Source organism: Mycteria americana, chromosome 7 (assembly GCF_035582795.1).
Source record: "Mycteria americana isolate JAX WOST 10 ecotype Jacksonville Zoo and Gardens chromosome 7, USCA_MyAme_1.0, whole genome shotgun sequence".
Taxonomy (NCBI): Eukaryota; Metazoa; Chordata; class Aves; order Ciconiiformes; family Ciconiidae; genus Mycteria; species Mycteria americana.
In genome coordinates, this window is record NC_134371.1 from 10,785,011 (window position 1) to 10,799,878 (window position 14,868).

The 14,868-nt window shown below is 41.9% G+C and overlaps 1 protein-coding gene across 1 annotated transcript in view; it reads right to left on the bottom strand.

Annotated features, from left to right (window-relative positions):
* The window catches only part of MCF2L2 (MCF.2 cell line derived transforming sequence-like 2), a 164,702-nt gene that overhangs the window by 18,608 nt on the left and 131,226 nt on the right, over window positions 1–14,868 (bottom strand). The window contains exons 22-26 of the mRNA XM_075506964.1: window positions 12,227–12,448; window positions 10,787–10,879; window positions 10,269–10,347; window positions 6,934–7,006; window positions 3,621–3,730 (exon numbers count right to left, since the gene is read on the bottom strand). Of these exons, the coding sequence (XP_075363079.1) occupies window positions 3,621–3,730; window positions 6,934–7,006; window positions 10,269–10,347; window positions 10,787–10,879; window positions 12,227–12,448 (577 nt within the window). The remainder of the gene's footprint in view (window positions 1–3,620; window positions 3,731–6,933; window positions 7,007–10,268; window positions 10,348–10,786; window positions 10,880–12,226; window positions 12,449–14,868) is intronic.

Here is a 14,868-nt window from a genome sequence, read left to right on the forward strand (position 1 = left end):
GAGTCTGCCCTCATTAGCCCTGTGGCTGATAACACTCTCAGCCTTACCTGCTGAAGTCTTTCTAACAGCCTCCGAAGCTGGCATACAGTCATGCATTTGATCTCATGATTTGCTGGGATATAAGGAGTGCCATGCCAGCAAAGCTTATTTGCCAGGCTCCTACATGAATGAGCCAGCCATGCCGCCTGACAGTCGCCTTTATAGAGACAAGTCACAGACGGATCTAGGTCCTGAGACTCTGGGTTTGAAAGATACTCAGTTACTCGCATTGCAGAAAAGAGGTGGACCTAGATCAAACCCCCAGATCCATGCGTTCCTGCCAAATTCTGCATCTGCCCCTTTCTTTGTGTGGGCAGGTAGCACACAGAAGATTTATGGCAAAGGAGCAGGAGAAAAGCCGTGTGTTGGCTGCCTGGTTTTGTGCCATAGGATTTAACCACTAGCTTTCTCCTCCTCCTTATTTCATACACTGCCAAGTGAAAATCATTAGAGGCACAAATGAAGACCAGAAGTACAAAGGGAACATGAAGAGACAGTGAATCCACAGTGATGGACAAGCAACAGACAGACAAGCTGTGCTTCCAAAGGAAAGTGCATCCCATCACTTCCTGATTTGCAGCCAAGATAATCCAGGATCCGAGGTGCCTACATGCATAGGTGGGTGCGAGGTGAACAGATTTTAACAATACAGAAGTATTATGTCAGTGTGGTTCAGCTCCTTCCAGCCAGTGGCCTGAGGCCAGCTTTGGGCCAGGCAAGTGCATCTGGTGAGGAACTGCTGCCGAGCGGCGTTTCAGCTGTGGAGCTGCCCACAGGTGCACTGGGAAGCATTTGACTTTCAGACTGCCTCTGTTGGCCTAAAAGCCATTCCCTGCCATGGCTGCTCCCACTGTCAGGCAATCTTTGTAAAGATACTGTAGCTTATAAAGAATCCAGAAACTGATATATAAAATATATTTACTTTCTGTTTGCATAGAGAAAAAAAAAACATAGTATTTGATTATCACAGACTCATGCAGCAAGTACAACAATGCATGTGTATAGGGGGAAGGTTTATATGCTAGTTCTTCAGCTATGCAATTACACCACTTCACTGATGGACCCCTTAGGATTTCACAAGTCCCCACAGCTTCCTAGCGCCAGCCAATCATTAAAGACTGGTCTCTAAAGACACGTTGTCTCCACTTGAGTTATTTCAAACCTTTTCCTTCATTCTGCAGGTATACCAAATAACCCCGGAAACCATTTCCAAACATAATAAGGACTAGGTCCTGATGGGCAACAGGTTGAACGTGAGCCCACAATGCATACTTGTGGCAAAGAAGGCCAACAGCATCCTGGGCTGCATTAGGCAGAGCCTTGCCAGGAGGTCTGGGGAGGTGATGCTTCCCCTCTACTCAGCACAACTGAGACAAACCTGGAGTGCTGCGACCTGTCCTGGGCTCCCCAGTACAAGAGAGACATGGACATACTTGAGTGAATCCAGCAAAAGCCCATGAAGAGGATTAAGGGATTGCAGCAGCTGACATGGGGAGAGAGTGGGAGCGCGGGGATTGTTCAGCTTGAAGAAGAAAAGGCTCAGGGGGTCTTATCAATGTATATAAATTCCTGATGGGAGCAAGTAAAGAAGATGGAGCCAGATGCTTGTCAGTGGAGCCCAGTGACAGGATGAGAGGCAATGGGCACAAATTGACATACAGGAAATTCCATTCAAAAGTAGTAAAAAACTTTTTTTACTGTGAAGGTGGTTAACGACTGGGACATCGTCCTCAAGGTGGTTGTGGAGTCTCCACCCTTGGACATATTCAGAACCCAACTGGACATGGCCCTGAGCAACTTGCTCCAATTGACCCTGCTTTGCGCAGGGCGGTTAGACTAGGTGGTCTCCAGAGGTTCCTGCAGGACTCGGCTCCCATATAGCTTCGAGTCAGTGAATCTACCAACCAGGTCCACACAAAATGCTGTTTTATATATAGATAACTCAACCACAGGCACTTATCGATAAGAATAATGAAACTGAAATAGCTTGCCAATAGCGGCCCCCCCGTACTATAAAAAGAAACCAGTATTTTAAAATAATCTGCGTTCAGATGAACTACATAGCTATTGGGAGCATTACAGTCAGTAGGTGGCACAAAAGAGACGGTTTTGGCAGAGAACCCGACTCCGTGCTGCTCGCGTCCTGCAGACCAGCACAGCCACGCCCTCCCCAGAGGGCTGCAGCACCATTCCGCTGCACCTTGGAAAGCGGGACCTAACCGTACGTTTTTAAGAGGAGTTCAGCCCCTGCGGAGGCCCAGCTGGGGGCTCTGGGGCCTCGCCGGGACGCGGAGGTGCGGCGGGCCGCCCGGAGCCGGCGAGCCGTGCGGCTGGCTCTGCGCAGCGCGGCCGGCACCCGCGGCCCCGCAGCCCCGAGCGAAGGGACTGCTGCGGGGCCTGCTGCGGGGCCCTGCGGAGCAGCCCCGTCCCGCAGGATGAGGCGGCTCTCGGCTGAGCTAGCAGGAGTTACAGCGAGAGCCCTGAAGGAACTGGGCATGGGAAAGCAGAAGAATGGAAGTCAGCGTGTAGGGGCATCCCAGTTCCCACGCTCTTGTGTAAGTTGGACCAGTCGAGAAACGCCAATAGTTTTCCTGGAAATTTTTGTGAAAGTAGGGTTTATGAATTTCAAATGAAACACTGCTTTTCAACTTTTTTTGTTTAAAAACAAATAATCTTTTTCAAAAAGAAATTTTTACTGAAACAGGTTTTTAATTAATAAAATTGGGTTTTTTAATGAAGAATCCATAGCTTTCTCCCCAGAATGAAAACTTATTGCAATGAAAAAATCTTTTGGCAAAGAGCCTATTTCTCAAAGAAAAAAAAAATAAACATTTTTTTACCATCTCTATTTATAAAGGGGCCTGCTGATACTTTAAGCCTGATTTGGACATTCATCTCTTAAGACCTCGCAATTTTCTTTTTTTATGTTATTAGAAAAGTCATTGCTTTAACATTTCAACATACTACTACCTAAAAAAGAAACTGATGTTGAAAGATTTTCTGTTCCTGCTACTGCCAGATGACATCCCGTTTCTTTTTAGTGTTCATTCTAACCTACATTGTAGAGAATACATCTATTGTATTTATGGCCTCAAATAATGGAGGGACTTTCAGTGATCGCATGTGCGTTTATTTACTATACACTTGAGGGGAACCTAGAGGAGGAAAAAAATCTCTTCGACATAAAGCAAGGAAATTTGTTAGCAAAGTCCATTGACAATGTTAAAATTAAATTAGAATAGAAATAGAATAAAATATAAACCAACTTAGCCAGGATATAGAAGGTTAAAATACACATACTATCCCCCCAAAATTCTATTTTTAAAAAACACAAGTTGAATAAAGAGCGCTGTGATGCATCAAAACTCAGACTTAAAAAATCCTTAACTGGTAACTGGTAACGCTTTTTGGTGTTCAAGAAGTTTCACGGTACAGTCACTTAGCTTTGTAGCATTGGGGTTTTTTGATGTTTGATTTAAACAACATACATTTAAAGTATCCTCATCAAACTCTAGAAATGAGTGTGCAAAAATAAAAATATTACCGTGTGGAAGCAGAAAGCTCTGTATCAGAACTCCTACCTCTCTTTTGTCTGGAGCTGGGACTGGAATTCCTGTTTTTATTGTTAGACACTTCCACGTTTGATGTCTCAGATTTGTTTTCGTATATATTTGATGACTTTCTGCTATACCTTTGGACAAAAGAAATACAAAAATAGTTACATTCCTGCTTAATACCTGACAGAGCACTAAGGATTCTTTCTTACCCTCAGAAGTGGAAGCCTAAGGAATAAAAGGCAGGTTTTAAAATTGTGTGCGCTATAAATTCTGCATCTGTGTAGGTAGATATGGTGGAAAGAGCCATTCTAGCCCCCTCCTCCTTTCCACACCACACAGTAAGGGATGTCCTTAGTGAGAGCTGAGAAGGGAAAAATGGAGGAACAAAGTGGTTAAGTCTGCACAAGCTCTTTTTGCAAGTCCAACAGATTTGGAAGGAAGGGGTAGGAAACCAGGTTAGAAAAGAGGACCCCAGTTTTCTATCCTTTGCAGCATATTTGACTCCAGAAGAGAAACGGGTACTGAATGGTCACGTAGAGGTCATACCATGCGTAGAGGAACATATGGATTTCACTGGCTCGAGGATCTTGCAACTTCTGCTTCTTCTGGTCTTTGAAAACGTGAATCCAAGTGGGATATCCCTGTCTACAGCTAAACTACAGATGAGGGCATCCATCTTGCCAGATTTGCACAGGTACTGGCCTTGCAGTCTGTAATGGGAATGACCCCCCTACCCCAGGTTTGTAGGGCTTTCGAGCTGCAAGATTTTCTCATGGTTCTTATCCTCATTGTTTTGCAAATGTGTGGTGGTTTAATTTGGGTTTTTGACTGTTATCCTTGGCAGACTGAATGTTCCACACATTTCATTATATCTACACACCTGAAATACTCTTTCCCAAAATGCTCATTATTAACATGTATCAGCAATTACATTGCTGTTTACAATTAACATATGAACTGTTATACTTAACGTTCATATGGTTTGTCTTGCTGTAAGGGAAGGTCCAAGGTATCACTAAAAACTTAAAAACATTTGGAATACTAGAGATCTGTGAATAACTTTTGTAACTACAAGGCAGCCTGGGACTCATTGCTTTGTATTTGAACCTCTGACCTGTTTTTGATGGAACCTTAACAGAGGTCTCTGTTACTCCTGTACTAAATCAAAATGTGATTTTGCAGCCTGATGTCAGGTACAAAGTGGGGCTCAGAATAAATATGGGAACAAATCCAAAGCACACTCATATTTCCTTATTCTTTTTTCTCTGTTCCTTCCCAGCTAGGCTGAGATAACTGTGAAACATGCAGCTGACAGAGTTAAAGATTTACAGCTGTGAGAAAGACACCAAGAAAACACACGAGCTTCTCTGAAACAGTATCTGCAGTAAAATTCCAAGTGTTTGTGTGTATCTATGTGCACAGGATATTTTTACATGGATGTATGACTGAATCAGTCATTTCCAAGAAAGCACATAGTTAAGCAGTTAGAACGATAGTCCATTTAAGTTTCATATGTTTAAACAGATTAGAAAACAATAAAAAGGGATCATTTCATTATCACTGAAAGGCAGCAGCCATCCCTTGAGAGAGATACAGCAGCAATAGATACCACAGGGCATCTCATTTTAGGATTAAAACTGAAACTTTGGGGAAGAATTTACAGAGAGAGAATTTAAATAGATTGAACAGGACTTAGGGACATTCAATAACTGCCTGTATTAAGGGCACTGGCTCTAAGTGTCTCTTTTGGAGACACCTCAGCTCCAGTCCTGAGTCAGCCCAGCCCTGCCTTATCTCATGGAATTGCAGCCCCAAGTGCTGCGATGGCATATAAACAAGTAAAGGAGATAGTCTTTGTCATTGAATGGATATAGCTCGGGGATGGGAGAGTGTCCTGCAAACAGATTTCCCCATATCACAGTACAGGTTTGACAATTCCCAATAAACAGTAGAGTCACTGTTACACATGGGCAACCCAAGAGAGGGTGTCTATTGGTTAGAGAAAACCTCAGTAATTAATTAGCCTCCAACCACTGGCAGAGCACTGATGATACTGGTTGCTCTTCAGCTAATACTGTCTATCACTGGCTTACTTCCAGCGCCTTTCACAACTGGGACTGCTTAGTCATTTCAGTCATAAACACAGACTACGCCTATGTGGGTGGCTATCACAAAGTCTAGCTTCTTCCTTCCTCTCCTCGCCTCCACCCAGCATCCCAAAACAGGCTGCAGAAGAGGCTCCACAGTCTGAGAATTCTGGATCCACTATTTCACATCGGCCAGTGCAAAGCCACCTCATGCTGCAATTCCCCTATCCTTGCTTCTCTCCGAGACACGTACTACAGAGGATCAAGGTGGCCTCAGTTTATAATAGCCAATAGGACACTCTGTATTCTTGTTCCATTTATGAAAGCCCAGGGCTTCGTTCTCTCATGAAGACTTCCCATATTCTTCCTGACCCTATAATAACCCAGCATTTGGAGCAGAAGCATCTAACCTCTCCTTCTCTGGCATAGGTGGCAGAGTGAGGACAACAAGCACTTCATTTTTTCCTTTGGTTTAATCCACTCTAGGACAAATAGCTAATCACATGGCCTTTCTTCCTCGAGTTAATTAATTTTCTGTTGACAAATTTTGTCTATAATTTCTGCTCTGAAAATTCTCACTTCAAGAGCCTTATAAGAGGGATATACATCTGGATTGATCTGAAACATTTTTGTGATTGCATTTCATATTTCACTGGAGTAATTTTCTCCTATCCCCAAGGTGGTTTTGCTGAAAGATTTTCACCCTTAAACCTTCTCAGTTTAAACCTTAAACAAAGCAAATGTAACCAAGCCTAGAGAAAATATGGTGCAGGATTAACAGCACTGCATCTGTTTAAAATTTCTTGCATCGAGTTGTACAACTCTCAAAGGCTGGCTGTGTTACCTGGGATCTCTTGGTTTCATTGATCCTGCTAAAATTTTACAGTGATATCCCGTGCCAGCTTGCATTAAACTTGCCCAGCAATTGGGTCATTACAAAAATTTGCTGACAGCTCCATTTAACATCCTGGAAATGTTCCAATACATTTGTCTAAGCTTGAGTTAATCCGGAGCATATGGTTCTTTTGCAAAACCAAATTATCATCTTTGAAATGCATTCTGCATTGTGATTTACAGTTTCCCCATGAGCAAAACCTTTATCTGCATTTACATGCCTTTAAAGAATTTGAAGACAATCAAGTAGGTTCATACCCAGGAAGCTAAACACAGAAAGCCAAGAATTTATGTACTGCAAAAGCACAAAGGCAAGACAAAACATGGCCCTGATATGCCATGATAGCTGTGGTTACCTGCTTGCATTGGAGGAATCCATTGGTGCATGGTATACACTCTCGGTGATTCTTTGGTGCAGTTGACTTGCTTCTGTTAGAGAAAAAGTAAAAAGAAATTTCTCCAAATTGTATTAAGTTGCTTCCTTGTTTGCGTAGAAGGTGGGAGAAAGAGAGAGAAATGGGAGATATTTTGACTGCTGCTGCAATCAAAATGGAATACTTGTACTTGAAGAGAAAGGCATATGATGATCTTAAAGGCTGAAAACTTAGCTCACCCAAACAGCTCTTCTACCCATATTTTTTCAGTGCAGAAGAAATTTTTTCCCCTGCCACCTTCTCTTTCCTCTGTACCTCTTCCTAGCTCACTGAACAACTCGGATCTAGGGAATGGACGTATTGGCATTTTTCCCAGAATACAATGCAAGTTTTGTGGCTCACAGCTTTTTCTGGATTTAGCAACACATGTACATCAGTCCTTTTGCACACGCAGCCATCCAGTAGAAAATATCCCCATCCCTCTGAAGAATGCTTTTGCTCAGCATCCTGGACAAACAGCAATAATACAATGTTATTCAGATGCCATTTGTTCACTCTTTTTGCATAGCTGCAAGGTAGCAACAGACTCATTTGTGCATATGTCCAGTAACTGCTGAGTGGAGAAAGATGATAAGAAAGATGCTGACAACCTGGTTTTCAGGGCCAGGAAAGTCAGACACTGAGAAGTGAGGAGGCAATGGAAGAAGCTACTTTCAGACTCTCAGATTGCTGAGATCCTGGGGCTATTTCACTCTGGAAGAAGATGAAGCTCCAGTCAATGAAAGGAGAACAGACAAAGGGACGGGCAGCACTGGAAGATTAAACTTAACAAAGTCTTTTATGGGTGGGAATGCTGGGAGAAAGGAGCACTCTGGGTGGGGACTCAGAAATAGCTCCATTCCTGGTTTTGGCAACTGATTCACAGCCTTGCACAAATCTCTTAAGCTGCATCGGTAATTCCTTTGCCTGCAAGAGACAATTACGCTCTTTGGGATTGACAGATCAAGGTGTTACCCAAAGCCTCGTTAGCATTCTGTGCTCACTGCAGTATACGATAGGGGTTGTATATACACTAAGTGTTTGAACACTAATGACTCATATGTTAAACTGTTTACCACATACCTTTGGCCACCTTCTTTACCCTTTATTCACTCATTCATCTCAGCTGGTTCCTTCCAACATTCCAGCCCCGTGTGCAACTCCTAACAACAGTCTTTAAAAACAGCCCAGACAACAAATGTCTCCCTCTTCCTTCCCTCATTACAACGTACAGTTGGAGAAATACCCAGTCTTGGATTAAGCATGAATTAAGGGCTCTTCTTTCATGAGTCCTTGGAAATAGAAACAACTGTTTAAAACCACAGGACAAAGCATTTGCTTCCTGCCATCAGTATTGTAATAGGGGCTTTGATTCATATGATCATTTGGGAAAAGGCAATGGGAAGAGTTGCAATAGCATATAAGATACAATTTCTGCCCTCTGGCTGCTGTTCTGCTGGATTCACAATGAAGGAAAGCTTGACTTTGCTCATAGAGTAGGATGAAAGTAATCCTTGGATGGTTTCAAGACCAGACCGGATGAAGTCTTGCGTAACCTGGTTTGACCAATAACTGCCTCTGCTTTGAGCAGGAGGTTGGACTATGATGTCCTGAGGTCCCTTGAAACCTGAAATATTCTAGAATCCTATGATCTTAAGACAAAACAAAAAAGAATATCAAAATATGAAAGTTTTCAAAAACTTTCAGTCTTGATTCCTGCATAGTTTTCTCTGGAAAATGCATAGTAACTCTAGCATATAGATTTTGTATGCTACAGAGATTTCATAAATCTCTGGGTGACATACAAGCTTCGTTTCCTTTGCCTAGAAACACCCATGGAGGATTAGCACTCTATCCTATTAAACACATACATTTTCTCCATAAGCTACTCTCTGTGGTAGCCTAAGTAAAGCCAGCTTTTATACTTCCGAAGTAAATATTACAAGCCACATCAGAGAGTCCCTAGATCAAGTCTTGAAACTGCACTGATAAGAATCTTGAGTTCTTCCCTCAGCATGGAAATGGACTGACCACAGTGAAATTCAGAATAAATACGAGAAAGGATGAAGACAAGAATAAGACAAAGTTTTATTTTGAAGTTTTGTTTTGAAGACAAAACAAAAGACCTGAGTAGTAAGCATTGTAAGTAAGGATATTGTTAAGGGTTGGATTAAATTGCTGAGGCTAATGTGAATAGTTGTTTCCCTCCACTTAAGGAGGCTGTAAGAACTCATTGTCTTTGTGAAACAAACAATTAAAATAAAGGTGACCTCTAAAGTTAAAGCACAGGCACAGGTTTCCACCTAGGACAAAGTCTGCTTAGGAATCCAAAGGATGTGGGTGGAGAGACTTTGCTTGCATTGCTTTAAAGAGGTGTGTGTATGAGAGAAGCAGAAAATGACAAGTTAAGGTGAGAAGCAATGCCAGGGCCCAGGAAAATTCTGTATTGGACACAGCTATGGTTTTTTGTCTTAAGAGAGCCTGAAAAATGGCTTTTAGGACTCTGTACATTCTTGTTCATAAATAGAATAGTATGTCAGATAGCTTTCATCACTATGTTCTCTTACTATCTGGAATAACCTAATTGAATTTTGTCTGGGATTCAGTATCTTACATAAAAAAGGGTGTCATTGGTTTAGGTATTTATGAGTCTTCAGTCATTCGTGTATCGAGCATGTCACAAATCACCTTCATAGTGACATCTCTGTGAGAAAGGGAAATGTCATTAATCATGTTTTACAGGGAGGTCACTAAGATAAAAAGATGGGATAACTGACTGACATTTAAAACGTAAGGCAGGTGACCAGATTTAAAATAAAAACCCTCAAAACCCACACAAAGCAAAACAAACAATAAGATGGAGAGGAATCATTGCTGTGTCTGGTCATGTATGTGGAGGGAGACCTTTTGTGTCAGGTCTTGTGAGAAGGCACAGAGTGAAGACTGGGACCCCATCTCCTCACATGCTGATGTAAATAGATATTTCTAGGGTTGTGGCTTGAGAGGGAGAACAAAGGAAAATCATGTTCCTTGGACTACCTGTGAATGGAATAGTTATTCACGCCATTTCTAAAGTTCTAAGAAATTTTCTTTGATCAGGACAAGGGTTTAAATCCCAGCAATGCTGCAACCACCCAACTGATCCTCGCATAGAAGATCTGTTCTTGCTGATTTCACTGGTGGTACTGGACAGCACTGTAACTCATCCCAGCTCCATGTTGTCACACACAGCTACAGAGGGAAGGCAACATTACCAGATCTCGCTCTGTGTGTCCTACCTCTACACGCTTCCAGTTGTCCTGTCAGCACTTTGCGAATCTCTGAAATCCAGGTGTTTTTCAGCTCAACAGAAGATGCCTGAGAACACAAGGGGAAAAGGCAAAGCAGATCTAATTAGAGCATGTTGCCAATCCCTTGGCTGCACTGACCTACATTTGCTCTCAATTTTCCCAAGGAATGGAACACTGTGGCTAGCTTTGAGCAAAGCAGAGGATGGTCTTCAAGACGGAAAAGTTACCATGAATCTAAGGTAAGTTACCATGCATCTAAGGTCCTTGCTTTTCTGTCCAGCCTTCCAAGTAATTTTCCACTACTTTGTTTTCTCTTTTACCCAAGGTCATGACCATTTTCACAATGATAAATCGATAATTTCAGTGCCAACACAACAATGAAGCTTCCAATGGCTATTGTTTCTTGAGTGTACAGGACAGTCAAAGTCATGAAACGGAAAACTTTCTTAAAAACAATTCAACTGAAAGGAAGTACAGTCCTTGGAGAAAAAAAGAATTGTTGTTACCTGAATGATATAGACCTCTTCTCTGCCATTATACCAGATCTCAAACTTCTTGTTATCCCCTTTTACATTTTCTGTAATGCCCACAGTGCTCATCTGTTTCAAAATAGAAAAGAAGCAGCTGGAATCTGGAAAATGTCAATAGCGTTTAAACTCTTTACCCTCTGAAATGTGTTTTTAAAAAGCTGCTTTCACTTCTGCACCTTAGGGAGTCATTAAAAGTAAAATTCAGAACATGTTATTTCTCAACTTCTAATTTATCATTCGTCTTTTTGATTGCTATAGGAAAAAAAAAATCAAGTGCTCAAAAGTAACACAAGATAATGTCTTGAGCTTATCATCTTTGCTTTTTTTGCTTGAACTGTGGGTCAGTTTTCAACCCTGTCCCATCCACCTATACAAATTTTCAGTTTGAGGAAGATGGTATTTTCAACTTGCAATCATTGACCTGTTGAGGTAGGAGAGGAAGAGGGATGGAACAGGACTTTGTGAGATTTAATGACTCATCTGCAAATCCAGACAACACAAAAAATTCTATATAATTTCAGGAAAATTTAAAAAAAGAGGTGAGCAAGGAGCTGAGTGCCTAACTAGGCAAGATGAACAAGGAACTGAAGAAAATAATTCTAGATTTCTTAAATGATAGATTGTTAACCACAATTCTGAAGTCCAGCTGCTGCTATACTTACCAGATTCCCATCTTACTGTATTTGTTCATCCCCCTTGTTCTGATTTGCCTCAGCATTACATTTGAAGATTTAAACAGCTTTGATTATGTCATGATTCCTGCTATCTCCACAGAAAGAAACTTCAAACATTTATATGAATTGGTTCACTCCTTGAACCAGGTTCTATTACAATTCCTGTCTGGTTACCCTGTAATAAGTTTTCAGCATTACACTTGATAACCCATGTTAGTTGTCTTAAGTCTCAAATGTCACACCAATGTGCTTAAAGGGAAAATTTGGCCTGCTAGTGAATCTCCTCTTAACAGAAAATGTCCTGACTCATATCTGGAAATGTCACTCTTGCAAATAAAAGGGCACTTCTACTGCACTGTGATTCATCTGTAGCTATTATTGTCACAGAATACATCTGCTCAACTGATATCAAGAGTAAAACTCGCAATAGAACTGCACTTGGAGGATGCTTATAGGCAGAACAATGAGAGATGCAGGTCCATTCAGTCTTGCTTCTCTTTATGGGACGCTGGGCAAGAACACACAAGGTGCCTATTTGTATCAAGTTGCAAAACCAAGGTTCACGTCTGGAGTTGCAGGACATATGGCTGGGTCTGTCTCCAGATCAAAACTAAATGGGACCTTTCATTTACTCAGGGTTGCAAGATAGCTCCAGATATGTCTACCTTCTTCAAGTCTCCACATGAAAACATCTGAGAACACCAGATTTATTTCTCTCCCCCACCATTACAACATTTATTACCTTTAATGAATTTTTAAAGCTGTATGAAGCTGTCTTCTCATGGCCATCTGTGTTCTCCTCCCGTTTTTTGCAGAAAAGTAGCATCTTTGTATAGAGGAAGAGGTGTCTCTGCATCGGTTTGAATCTAGCCAAGTCCTTCACCTTGTTGTGCCCCTTCTTGTGGTCAGTCCACACATTGAAGGAACCTTGCATCAACAGCTTGCCAAGCTCACTGACATCCCCCTAGCAAGCAAGGAAAAGAGAGAGCCTACATCACGTTCAAACGAGGGTAATCCCAGGCACAGTTCTCTCCCCTACTGGTGTTTAAGCTTCCAGACAGAGGCACGTGCCTAGGCATCCCTTGTGTTGGACAGTGGACATGTTACAGCTGGAATCCCATCTGCACATCTCCTTGCTAAACCTGTGTAGTTTCTTCATATAACCATTAACCCCTTGTTCTCCATGTCCATAATTCCCAGTTTGTCTCCCCATTTGTAGTTAGTGTCTAAGGTCTGTCTCAGGACCTCTTTGGATCTGACACACAGGCTGTCCCCTCTGATGACCTCAGAGGAAGCATCTTCTGACAAGACCTGGGTTTCAAGACTCCTGAATCAAAGCTGTACGAAGGCCCAGTGCAGTCCAGATATGCAAGCCTTGGTTCTGAAAGATCTAGGTTGAGTTTCTGCTCTGCTACGAGCTTCTTCTATCCCTGGGCAAAACCTTGAAAGATGCTTAGATGTCTGAAGACACAGACTGGTGCCTAGAGGTAGGTAGGTTTGTACGTAGGTGTGTAATTCCCTCCCACCGCAAAGTAGTCTTTAAAAGCTTTGCCAATAGTTTCTGAGCTCACCATCTGCAAACTATGCAATGCTGCACAGCCTTGGCCAAAGAGGGAGTAAATGCCCCAAGGAGCCATAAAAGTACCTGAGGGAGAGTGAAACTAAGCAGGAACCAGACCTTTCCAAGTTAAAGCCCTTGTCTGCAGACCACTGATGGGTAAATACTTCAACTGATATAAATATTTGCCTCAGATACCACCAGCACAAACATTTATAGCACAGTTCAGTACTAAGGAGTATAGCAATGCGTGGGTAGAGGACATGGCAACATCTATATGATAACGGGCTTCAAAAAATAATGATAAACATAATTATCCTAGCAGCAAGTTTTTCTAGGAGTGCTTTGTATAATAAGTTGAGGGAATAAGCTCAGTGCTTTATTAAAGTATTTATTTTCAACATTTGTATGTTCTCTTGATTATAAGGTGAAGATGTTGGCTCCAGGTGGGAATATCTGATTTCTTAAACTACAGATTGCAACCTGTTCTCCCTCTCACTGTCCATCCTTTACCCTAGAACCAACTGCAAAACTAGGGTTTGATTATGTACTTTTCCACTCCATATGAGGGTATTATTAGACTCCCCAAAGCATTCAACAACCCTCAGTAATTTCTGTAAGAGTCTCTCATCTTACATATTAGTAGATAGAGTTGGATTTTTTATTTGTGCATACAGGACTGTGTGTTTGTATTTATATGTGAACACAGGTGTAAACTGCAAGCCTGTGAAAAGCATATTGATGAGATGTAAAGCTAAATAAAACAAACAAACATATTTTCTACATAGTTCTGACAACGGTGAGAGGCTCCTGTTGATATGGCACTGAGATCCAGAAGCTCAGTTCAACTCTTGTGATAGGTCAGTCGCTTCAATCGTGGATCTAGGATTGGGATTATGGCAAGCGAAATAGGAGGCTATCACTGCAGAGAGAAAGAGGATGGACAGGGATGGCAGTCTGCAGCAATCCCACAAAAGACTTTGAATAGTAGCCCGCAAGCCCTGGACTCTCTGTTCAGTGTGGGCAGCAAATAGAGAGGAGGACACTGTTTCTGGTAACTTGTACTAGTGGACAGCAATATTTTGTCCTAAAAGAAGTTTAGTTAAAATGGAGGATTTGATCACTAGCTCAAATATAATTATTCCCTGTTAGAACAATACATTGCATTTCATGTTTATGGAAGATGAGAGATGCATATGAATGGCTTAAGTGCTGTATAACTCATGGACAAACTACCCAGGCCAGATTGTATACAAATGTTAGGATAACAGGAGGAAACATCTCCAAAACTTCAGCTCTCCAAGCTTTACTCTATTTTTTTTTGTGGCTTTGCCTAAAAATAAAAAAAACCAAAACCAATCCCAAACTTACATGTTAGGAATTTCTTACACAAAAGTTCAGCTCCTCAAGTCTGCATGTGCACAGGTCCAAGAATCCTATGCAACTAGGAGAGTTCATCAGCTGCCACAAAACCTGCTTTTCTGCTGGCATAATACCCTTCTCTGAAAGGTGTTCTAGGCAAATATTTCTATCATGCCTGTGCGGGAAAGGCTCCACAAGATGGGGTGTGGTTTCATGAGCTATGGGAGGTGTTTATTTGGCATCACAGCTGAGCACCTGGGACAGGTGGAACAGGGAGAAGAAATTATTGGGTTCATCCTCTTTCACACTTTCACCCCATTTAATAATCATGTAACAAACCATCTCGGCAATGCTATCAGCATCGGGCTACATAGCAGCCATGTTCCACTTTGTCATGTCTTTCGGTTCAGCTAACAAAGCAGAGGCAAAAATCTAGTCCTTGGAGCTACTGTCTGGCATTTCAT